This window comes from Rhamphochromis sp. 'chilingali' (assembly GCF_963969265.1).
Source record: "Rhamphochromis sp. 'chilingali' genome assembly, chromosome: 9".
NCBI lineage: Eukaryota > Metazoa > Chordata > Actinopteri > Cichliformes > Cichlidae > Rhamphochromis > Rhamphochromis sp. 'chilingali'.
The window spans coordinates 25322865-25334232 of NC_137936.1; the positions used below are offsets into that span (position 1 = coordinate 25322865).

The 11368-nt window shown below is 40.3% G+C and overlaps 1 protein-coding gene across 2 annotated transcripts; it reads left to right on the forward strand.

The window, feature by feature from the left end:
• The first annotated feature begins 90 nt into the window (after positions 1-90).
• Positions 91-11330, forward strand: sfi1 (SFI1 centrin binding protein). 2 transcript variants are annotated; one of them, XM_080890342.1, is made up of 30 exons: positions 91-654; positions 737-808; positions 909-1019; positions 1110-1204; positions 1313-1430; positions 1515-1617; positions 3441-3597; positions 3695-3856; positions 3972-4042; positions 4132-4224; positions 4325-4422; positions 4517-4583; positions 4685-4815; positions 5381-5462; positions 5536-5714; positions 5814-5889; positions 6184-6279; positions 6378-6454; positions 6563-6665; positions 6759-6855; positions 7174-7334; positions 7422-7496; positions 7964-8038; positions 8148-8324; positions 8400-8590; positions 8920-9184; positions 9277-9361; positions 9475-9619; positions 9697-9796; positions 10638-11330. In XM_080890342.1, exons 1-30 carry the CDS (start codon positions 491-493, stop codon positions 10809-10811), a joined length of 3600 nt encoding a protein of 1199 aa, XP_080746468.1. In that variant the 5' UTR covers positions 91-490; the 3' UTR covers positions 10812-11330. The 2 variants fall into 2 exon arrangements, with proteins under 2 accessions (XP_080746468.1, XP_080746469.1); XM_080890343.1 differs by having other exon boundaries at positions 1313-1409.
• The last annotated feature ends 38 nt before the right edge of the window (positions 11331-11368 follow it).

The following is an 11368-nucleotide window of genomic DNA, read 5'->3' on the forward strand; positions in this document are numbered from 1 at the left end:
TTCGCTCGATTTGTGATTCTCCACCGCTTGTCTCCTGGTGGTCCGTATGAAAATAAAGACCCCGTCCTCGCGGGCAGTCAACGACTGACATTTCGTGTCATCGTCGTTAAACTGAGGGGACCTTAAGTACGTTCTTCCCGTGTGAAGTAAACATTTCAGAATGTAAACTGTTGTAGAGGGAGGTGTATGAAAAACACCACCCCATATTGAGAAGTTTATTAAGCAGACCTTGACTCTTACAACTACCACAACCAGTTTAGTGTGGAGCGGCAGCGGAGGTTGTTGCTGTTGACAACTGTGTATCGAAGACACCAAGTGGTCACGTGATAAGGAAAAACAAACGCGCGGCACTTTGTAAAGAGTTTTAACGTGAGGATAAATGAAGGTAATTTTGTCATGTAAGCTACAACAGCCTTCAAAGTGTAAAATGAGGATGATTGTATATGAGAAGTGATACGATTCGGTGCTCTGTATAATAGCCGCTTGAAAAATGCAAAGTAGCGGCGGAAACTCAGATCCAGTAAGACCCCGTTTAAACTATGTCAGATCTCGTGGCGAAGCAAAACAAGTGCGCAAAATTCACATCAGAAAGGTCGCTTACAGAGTTGGATACAGCTGGAACAAAGGTGGAAGACTCAAGGAGCTGAGAATAAGGTGCTGAGACTATTCCTTGACCCATTGTTATCATGTTACTGTCTTCCTGAAAATTAAGTCTCCATTCTTTTAACTTCTGCAGGCACCTTGCAAGAAAGTTTCTGAAGATATGGATACAGAACACCTTTGGCCGAGTTCTTCCTCATGAAGCAAAGTAACCTGTTTCATTTATTTTGGAAATTGAAAGCATTTTCAAGTTTGCCATCTGGTTGCCCTCGTTTTCCTACCTGCTCACTAATTCCAGTGTTTTCCAGGTCGCATTATAACAGAGTGGTACTGAGAAGAACCTTTGAAGGATGGAGAGATGAGTGGTGGTCATCCAGGAGGGAGTGGAGTCTGAACATGCGAGCAGACTGTCACTACAGGTCATTACAGTACATTATAGGACATTATGAAGGACTTTTATAGTTGAATAACCAAAGTCTGTTCATGTATTCATGCTGCTTTTATTTCAGGTATTACCTGTGCAACTGGACTCTCCACAGCTGGCGAATGTTTGTGTGTTTGCAGAGGGAAAAGAAGATGCAACAGCAAAAGGCTCAGTCATTTGGTGTGACTTTTACCATTCAAGCGTAATGTTGGTTTGGGGATTATTTTTTTTTTGGTCAGATTTCATAATTCACTGACGTGTCATCACCCACTTTGTTTCTATTATCAGCTGACAAGCAGCGGATGCGTCTGGTGTTGGACAGATGGGAGGTTTTCACAGAGATGAGAAGACTGAAGAGCAGAATGCTGGAATCAGCTCTTGAGCAGTACAGGCTCTCAGCTATGCAGTGAGATTTGTGTTAGCAAATGAAAACTTCTAGCATTATGATTTTTACCATAATATTGGTTTTACCTTTGTTTTTGTTTTGCAGCTCAGTGTGGAGCTTGTGGCAGACTAGATTACAGCACCGTCGAGACCTTCACATTTTGGAGGATCAAGCACAGAAACAGAGGGCGCTAACCTTAAAGACAAGGGTAAGGGCATGATCGAACACCCCTGTGAATCACATGTTAATATTATTATCAATAGTAATAATAAAAATAACAACAATAACTTTTTTTCAATACTGCACCTTTCAAAACAAAGTGACAAACTACAAAATGTTTAAGAAGAATTAAAAGTGAAACAACATAAAGTGTAGGAACACTGACATTAGAAGAAGTTCAAAGGCAGTAGATAAAGACAAATCTTATTTTTATAATAATGGATTGGATTTATATAATAATGGATTGGATTTATATAGCGCTTTTCAAGGCACCCAAAGCGCTTTACAATGCCATTATTCATTCACTCTCACATTCACACACTGGTGGAGGCAAGCTGCGGTTGGAGCCACAGCTGTCCTGGGGCAGACTGACAGAAGCGAGGCTGCCATATCGCGCCATCGGCCCCTCTGGCCAACAACAGTAGGCGGTAGAGTAAAGTGTCTTGCCCAAGGACACAACGACCAGGACAGAGAGCCCGGGGATCGAACCGGCGACCTTCCGGTTACAGATACGCTTCCCAAGCCACGGTCGCCCCTTATAAAGATAAAGACAATTAAAATTATAAACATGTAAATTAAAAGCAATTATGAAAAATTAAAATAAATAAAAAATTATCACCAAGAATAAACGAAGGACAACATTCATTTCAAAGCAGAGGCACAGTAAAAACTTGCTCATCAAAGTATGTCTTTAAGAGAGATTTATGGTGATGATAGATGATAGTAAGCTCGGCAGTCTGATCTACTCAGTTAGGCTGTTCCAATCTGTCAAACTAATTAGATAAAGATGACCCAAGGAAATACAAAAAATAATAATAACAATAATATATTGATAATTTCATCTGTTGTTATTATTGAATTTTAAATTAACTGTGATTAATCACATTCTTTAGAAAGTTGAGTTCAATTTTAATAGCCACACCTCAGCCTGATTCAAGGCAGACCTGTTGAATCAAGAAATAATGGAAATGGAACCTGTCAGACGAAGTCAAGTAGATTCACATCATACCACCATCTCCCTTTGGAAGGTTTGAGTCCCGTTACATCTGGCATAAAACTCACACAGTATTTCATAAAAGAAACATTACACCAGCAGTCAAACATGGTGGTGACTCTGTGATGGACCATGAATTCTGCTCTTTACCAGAAAATCCTGAATGAGAATGTCCAGCCATCAGTTCATGCTCTGAAATTCAGACGCACTTGGGCTATGCAGCAGAACAATGATCCAAAACACACCAGTGCGACTGAATTGAAATAATTCTGCAAAGAAGAGTTAGCCAAGATTCCTCCACAGGGATGTGAAAGACTCATTATCAGTTATTGCAAACACCTGATTTTAGTTCTCGTTGTCAGGGGTGGCACAAATAGTCATTAGGTTTAGGGAGAAATTGCTTTATCGCACAGGGCCTTGTAGGTTTGGATTATTTTTATCCTTGATAAATGAAATCATTACTTAAAACTGCATTTCATATGAACCTCAGTTATTTTTTATCTAATATTAACATTTGATCTGAAACATTTAAGTGAGATAAATGTGCAAAAATAAATCAGGAATGGGAAAATAGCTCAGTTATACGACAATCCTGTGAAAACTAACTCTTACTGAGTCTAAGTCCTAAACAGCATAAAATACGACTGAATTGAAATGCTTATCTAAGCTGAGGTGGTTGTCAACTTATATTATGCCCATGGACGACATGCTCCCAGGGTAAAATGTATAAAGAAAACCAAAGAGTAGTGAACCTTGAGGTATATTACTCCTGTGTGTTCTCTCTGGTGATGAGTCACCTGATATATTTTGTATTGAAGGCTTGGCTTCAGTGGAAAGAGATGCAGACGGCTGCTTCTTGCCAGAAAGAAAAAGAATCCAGAGCTGCGTTTCATTATATCTCCGGATTGAAAAGAAGAGCTTTGCATCAGTGGATAAGATATGTGTCGTATCGCCACACCAAGAAAGAAACACAAGGTCATTATAAAATACCCACACAGCTTTCTTGAAGCATCATTATTTTGCTATCTCTTAACACATTTTTATTTTTTGTTCTTTTGTGTTTCGCCTTCAGTTTTGGCTCAGCATGCCTGCTCTCGCCTCCTGGTGAGGAAGTGTTGGAGTAAATGGAGAAATGCTCTCGATTGCAAACACAGTGAAGAGACCCGTTTGCAAGCAGCAGCCAGTTTGGCCACGCAGAGCATCCAGTGCAGAGCACTAGTGCGTTGGAGAGCTTGTATCCTGATCCACCTGTAGAATGGATAAAACTTGGATAAACTAGTTTTTCTACCTGCTACTAAATCAGTTTTAAGTTATTAGCACTGTTGTTTGATTCTTGAGCTCTTCAGTAGATGTGGCATTGTGCAGAGAAGAAACTGAAAGAAAGAATGCAGCAAATCAACACTACCAACATCATTTAATGGTAATAAATAAATAAAATAATGGACCCACTCATAAGCAAAGATCAGCACGATCAATTCATGTATTCATCTCAGCACATTCTCATTGCAGCGTGCTGGATTGCGAGGGTTGTCTCTTAATGTCGTGTTGAACAAAACATATCGACTGAACAACCGTATGGCTATCCAACATTGTCAGCAAACGGTAACTGATCTTCACACTGCAGACAGTCAGTGTTAATCTCATTGAAGGTTTCAAAGCATCTGAAATGCTTTTTTTTTTTTTTTTTTTTTTTTTTGCGCAGATGACTCGTAAGTACTGGAAACTATGGCAGGATCGTGTGGAGGAAGCTGAAAACTTCAGTTTTAAACCCCTCATAGAGATGGCCCTGAGTAACTACAGGTGCTCTTACATACATTTCCCAATCCACAGGGCTATATTCACAGTTCTTTGTTGTAATACCGGTGCTACAAATGGAATTTGGTTCTCGTTGCAGCACTTCACTGCTTAGAAGACATTTTCACCACTGGAGAGAGAAACTTGCTGAGCAGAGATACATGCAGGTATTTTCAAATACAACTCAAGACAGCAGAGATACAGATGCTTTTACATTACAACACAATCAACTTGTTATGTTTTGTTTTTTTGTTTATTTTTTTTACAGGAACTGGAGCGTCGTGCAGACATTTGGTTTGTAGACCGTATGCTACCTCGGTGTTTCCAGTCTTGGGTTGAGTTTACCCTCCACAGCAGAATGCTTCAACAGAGAAGACTCAAAGCTCAAGCTTATAATCGGTGAGTCATCACCTTTCTCCTCTTCAGTTATGCAACTCTTCCCAAGAAATTAAAATAACAATATACCTTTTTAAATTTGGCTGCTTTCCCCTTTAAGGTTCTTATTTTTTTTGGCTTCTCTGGGCCACTTTCAGTGTGGATGCTGTTTTTAGACCCTCTATTTTTAGATCACTGGTCCCATTCTGAGTGGTGGGATGCACGCATACAGATTCACCACAGTCTTTAAACAGAAAGCAGACATCATCTTCTGTGCCAAATTGACCCCAATTTTATTGAGGATCATTTTTGCTCGTGGGAGCTGGTCTCTGGCTGTAACTCAAAGACAAAAAAGGTAGTTTTCTATGGAACTGTCTGTGGTATCCAAGCCCTGAGGCACCACAATCAGGAATCATTTCCCAGGCAGTCAGAGTATCAGATTGACTTTATTTAGGCATCTCAGGGAGAACATTCAGTTTGCACTATCTAGACTTTGGTTTGTACTGGTTTGTGTGTAGACTTTGTAGTTTTCAACCTCAGTGGGTGGATGAATATGTCCAAATGATCTGTCTGTCCACTGTGTTGTCAGGCGGCGCCAGTGCGCCTGGGTGTTTTACACCTGGTGGGGGAAGTCGGAGAAGCTCAAGGAAGAGATGCTTTCTGAGCGGCTGGTACGTCAACTGCAGATGAAAACTTTGTTGTGGTGCACTGCACTGGTGATAAATAACATTTAAGTTTTTCCAGGCAGTTCTTCATGACAAGAGATGCCAGAAGCAGAGAGTCTGGACGCGATGGAGGCAGCGCACACAAGAGCGGATCAAAGAGGTGGAGAAACAGGAGTCTTCACGTAGTCTGTATCGTCGCACACTTCTACACAGGACGATGATGCAGTGGAAGGAAAACAGCACTGAGCTACGAGATAGGTGAAGCTCAAGAAGACATTTTGGTGAAGTTGTTGAATAATTTGGGCTTGAGCTAAATGTGCTGTCGGCTAATAGAATCGTTTATTTGTTTTACTTCAGGAGAAACAGAGAGCAGCAGGCCTGCCATCAGGGTGATTTGCGCTGCTTAAGAAAGGCTGTAGAAAAATGGGAAAAGGTGATTATTTTACATTTTTGTTGAGTCTAGTCTGCACTCCATCTGTTACTTTAGTCATTGTGCAGTAAGGAATCAGTGCTTAAGATTTGAAAAAGACTGAAAGAATTTGCTTTTTGATGTGGAAATGTGTATCTTATAAATTCTGCTCAGCATCTCTGACAGCATGAGACTGCCTAAATGAGACCAAAGCTTTGGAGTGCCATTATGAAAGCTGATAGATTTTTCTTCTCCGCTTTGATTTTTATTATATTCATGTGTGATATATCCGTTTTCTTTTTTCTCTGTGTGTGTCAGTTTGTTCAGGTCCAGAGAGCAAAGAAAAGCAGGCTGGAAGAGGTTCAGAGTTGGCATGAAGTTAAACTTCTAAAACACTCCTTTGTGGCCTGGAAGGTGCACATCTTATATCAGTTAAAACCACATGATTTTATTTGTTTAGGGTCATGAAAACAATGTTGAAGTCTATGCATTGTGGCCTGCTGTATTCACAGAAACACCACCTGCAGATGTCTCAGATGTATGACAATGCAGAGGAGCTTCACAAGCAGCACACTCAGTGTTTTCTCAGGTAATAAAGACAAATACTGTGTTTCATTCTAAAATCAGAATTTCATTTCTTCTGTTTAGAAATCCTAGGTGTTTGTTAGGATCTTAAGTTTCAGTCATGTCTCTCCAGAGTGGCGCTTACTGAGTGGAGGGAAAATGCAGAGCAGCGAGCAGAGATCCGGCTCGAAGAGCAACAAGCACAGAATCACTTCGATCACTCCCTTCAGCTTAAGGTTACAAAGCGATCTGATGCATACATGTTCAACATCATCAGGCGTCTTCATATTTTCAACACCGATTGCTTTCTTTTCACTAAATCTTTCAAGGTGTTTCATACGTGGAGAGAAGCAACAACACTTGCGGTGTCAAAGCGCTTCCAGCAGAGGGAAGCACTAAGCAGGGCTCAGCAGTCTATAAATGAAAGTAATGTCATATGGTGCCATTTTAACTCCTTTTAGTTATTTATTTTTCTTTAAACAAACTTAACTTTGCTCTTGTGATTGCCACCTACCTGTAACCATTAAGAGCAGTGGTAAGTAATTTTGATATTCCAGCATGTCTTTCTTAGTCTTAGAGTTGTTTGGCTGTCATGGAAAGATACCGCCTAGACAAATGCAGCAGTTACCTCAGCAGTTGTCAAAGATTTTGTACCTGTTAAGTAACTGTTGCATCAGAACTGTGTTGTCTGGTTACCAGGTGTATCCAAATTGTTGTAAACTTTTTAATGATTTCTGTGTTTAGTGCGGTTGCTGCAATTTTTCAGACGATGGAGGAATCGGACCTGGGAGGCTCGGAGGGAGAGAATAATCATGGAAAAAGCCAGGAGACACCATAACTCCAAACTCCTTTCTAATGCGCTGAAAGCTTGGAAAGAGCATCACTACCAGCACCAGAAGAATAAGGTTCTAACTTCTTTTATCCCTCAATGCATATACATCTATACTGTCATCAAGCTGTAATCTAACTTGTTTAAAACTGTGATTTTGTAGGTGATGAAACGACAGGGACTGTTATTGCTGAGATTAAAAATGTACCAGATGTACTTTGAGCAGTGGAAAACAAAGGTTTGTTGATTTTCCTTTTTTTGTGGTCTGAACAGACTGATTGTTCAAAAGAAATGAATATCTACCATTTGCTTCTATTTTGCTTTTACTGCTAATCATTTCTGTTAGGAAAAAGAGTTATGGGAAAACAGCAAAGTCAGACTTTAAATCAATAGATTTGATTCATCAAATCAGTATTTGGTGTGGACAGTCTTTACTTTTAAAATGGCATCAGTTCCCCTTACTTCATTTGCTCCCAGGTTTTTATGGCACTTTGAAGGTTGGTTTATTTTTGGCCATCTGAAGACCTTGCCACATTTCTTCTATGGATTTAGGCTGTCTCTGTGTATTCTGACTGTGCGATTTTTGAGATCTGTCTGTGTGTTTATTGTCGTCATGCTGCAAATGTGGCATTTCTAATGAATGAGTATTGATTGGTTTTGATTGAGAGCAGTTAAACAGGCTTTGGTTTTTCTTTCTGCTAACAGCTGCAGCACAGACAGCGAGAGGCGAAGCAAACGGAGAGAGCACTCTGGCACTGGTCCCTCACACTTCAGGCCAAGGTAAATAACCTGCCTCCACATTCTTTTCTCTCTACACCACCAAATGCATTGCAGAAATGGTGCTCACAGGGTCTAACAAGCCCTCTTATACTTTCTGGACCTGACGCAGGTGTTGTATGGGTGGAGGATTTGGGTCACAGAGCAGCGGAGAAAGCAAGAACATGCTGCCAGAGCTGCACTGGTCTACAGAGACCAGCTGCTGAGGGAGGGGGTGACATGCATCCTCACATATGCCGCTCATATGAATGATCTCACAACAAACCTAACACAACACAGTCAACTGCAAGTAGGTTATTGTGCATTTCTTGTGATTTCTAGACCTAAGATTTCAGTGCCTCACTTCTCTGCTTGTGTCCTGCAGAGATCACAACACCTCCAGAGAGTTGTTAAACGTTGTGCTGCACGGTGGAAGCAGCGGGCACTGTGCAAACCCCGAAGAGAGCAAGAGACGAGAGGGCAGCCAGCAAAAAAGAGTGTGAGCTTCTGTCTGAGCAGTGTTTCATCTTCTGACTCAACAAAGCAGGAAGCTGCAGCTGGATTGCACAGCAAGCTGTGAGTGTGTACTTCACTCTGACAAGCCGTGAAACTGTTCCACACATGCAGTTTGACTTTTTTTTTTTTTTTAGGCTGCATACCCAAACATTGCAGCCTTTAGTCCCATAAAGGGAAGAGAAGTTATCAGTAAAAGAAACATTGCTTCATGTTTTTTGATGGTAAAATCCTTTTTCCAATGCTGTATGTGGTAATACATGAAAATAAAAACAGAAGACAAGCATCTGAATATCGTTTGAACTATAATAAACTTACTTAAATTGAAGCATTGTGTTAAAAGTCAGTGTAGGAATCATTGATTAAAGCTTTTTCTTTTCTGTTTACTCAAGTACCCAGCCACAATCTGCCGTCACCAACATTAAAGCAGCTCCAAACTCATCTGAGTCCAGTCGTCCCACACAGAGAAACCATCCAGCGTCAAACTGCCCCCATGCTGATGAAGTTTTTGTTGCCTCTCCACATCAGTGCAGTGTCATGTCAACTGTGCCACCTTCTGAATCTCTAATGTCCAACATGGACTTTTTTCAGCACACCCAAAACCAAGAACCTCTTTTACCTCCTTCTGCTTTCATGACTACTGGGACACAGAATAAAGTAAGATAAGATACACCTGTTTGACATATCAGCAACTATTTGTTGCTGTATTAAGTAACTCAATTTGGGTTAAACCTTTTTTTCTTTTTAAGTTCAAATCAAGTCTTGGAGACTCTCCAGTTGAGCGTTTTCCTCAGTCTGTCACTTCTTTAGATCCCCACTCATCTGTATATCCAGGTATAGACCCTGCTCTTTTTTCTAGAGTATGTTTTCAATATTTATAAAAAAAAAAACAACAACAACTTATTAAATCACCAAACTCAAAAGAACTGTTTTGTTGCTTTTTCAAGAAACACGTCTGAGTGCATCTGGTGGAGAAACTGAGGTTCCTGATGCTAAAAATGCAACAAGTGATTCAACGTCAGCTCTGATGAGCGAGCTTCTCAGGATTCAACAGGACATGAAGAGTTTCCAGCTGGACAGAAAGCAGCTCCGGTAGAAATCTGTTTTTCCACTCTTCTTTTCTTTGCAATATGTGATGTGAAAATAGCACCGGTGTTTTATTCACTCAGGGCATGGCGAAAGCTGAAAGGGGTGTTACAGAGTTGGCTGCAGACCAGTGGAAAGGACGAAGTGATGGAAAAAAATGCTATCTGTCAAGAGTTGAAGGACGTAAGGACACAAGATACTTTTGTCACTGTTTATGTTGAACATAAACTTACATTGTTTGCTGTTACGCTATCTTGATTTAATCATCACAGCCCAAAATTTGGTGCCTTTCACATTTAGGTTCACATAAGTATTAAGCTTAGTACCCCAGTCACACAAGTGTAAAGACTAATTTTACACTTGCGTTCCCTAGCGAACGGTGGTTGCTAGGGAACCACCAAAAGTGCATATTCCTCAACTAGTTGAGCCAGGAACCACTCACCAACCTCTTTTGGAGTTGCCAAGCAGTCTCTACGCCTGTGTGAGTGAAGCTTTAGAGATTATTAATGAAGTGAACTGCCTTTTGTTGAAAAAAGTATTTTTGTTAGGTAATTCCTCGACCAGTTCTAGAGTAAGATATTTTAAATTCCTGACATTTCAAATATTATGCAATTATTGAATCTACAAAGTGTATAAGCACTTATAACAACAGATATCTTACGCAACAAGTAAGTGTGATAAGGTAGGAAAACAGATTCAGTTATGACATACATTACCCTTTTCATTTTTTAACTATCTGTTATAAATCTAAGGGTTCACATTTATTTCCTTATGGAAAGGAAAACTTTGCAATGTGTGCATGTGCAGTCTTAATCATGATGCTAGTTACCTGAAGTAACTTCTGAAGTTTCTCTTCCTGATGGCTCAGATTTTCCATGCATTCTTCTACAGCGTCATTTGACCTGTAAATCTCTGTCTGTGGAGGAAAAGAAACTGAGCTGAGAGGGTGGTGCATTCAATTAAATTATTAAATTATTGTTCATGATACTGACTGTGTCACTCCTGGTGATTTTTCATTTGACAGTTGGAGGAGCTCATCGACAGGCTGTCCACTATGCTGGAAAAACAGAAACCGGTGATGTTGCTGCACGCAAAGAGAATCCAGCATTTGCAGACTGTCCTCCGGAGTTTAGGACTTCATGCTCCTCATCAAAAAACAGAAGAGTCAGAATCTCAAAACTCTGCATTTCCAACATGACAGGAATAATGGAGAGCGTGACGGGCTCACCTGCTGATTGTTTGAACTGTTGTTCACTTGCCAGCATCACATTTTAAAAAAATAGTCTGATCTTAGAACTGAATCAGCACATGCATATTTAACTACTCTGTGCTTATGTCTTTGCTGCCCTCAGCTGGTGGGGACCAATTTGAATGGTTCTTATTAATTATTGTGTAAAATGTCTTCGGCATTCCCAAAACATAAACGTCAAGTGCCTTAAAGGAACACTCAGCTCTATAGCTGTAAATCCAGCAAAACATTGGATAGGGGTCGTCCTTGTTGCAGATGGTGCAAATTATTTTCCATATGTGTGCAAAGAGTGACTTTACTGTTTTCGGAGGAGGTGCCCTTACGCAATAGGTCTGCTATTACCCTGTTTGTAGCAGTGCTTCTAGTACTTCAGAAAATCACTGAACTAAAATCACAGATTTTAGTTTAACAGAGAGGACTGCGGTCTGTTTGCAGAGTTATTATATCTTTGATCAAGAGCAAGTCAAAATGCAAGGATTTTATCCCATTTTACTCTTTTCCATCTT

Excerpts from the sequence above, each read along its gene's own strand:
- sfi1 (XM_080890342.1), top strand. The coding sequence starts at position 491 with ATGCAAAGTAGCGGCGGAAACTCAGATCCAGTAAGACCCCGTTTAAAC. Across the intron at positions 9,185-9,276 it reads CTACTGGGACACAGAATAAA|TTCAAATCAAGTCTTGGAGA; the intron begins GTAAGATAAGAT and ends TTTCTTTTTAAG. Across the intron at positions 9,362-9,474 it reads CCACTCATCTGTATATCCAG|AAACACGTCTGAGTGCATCT; the intron begins GTATAGACCCTG and ends TGCTTTTTCAAG.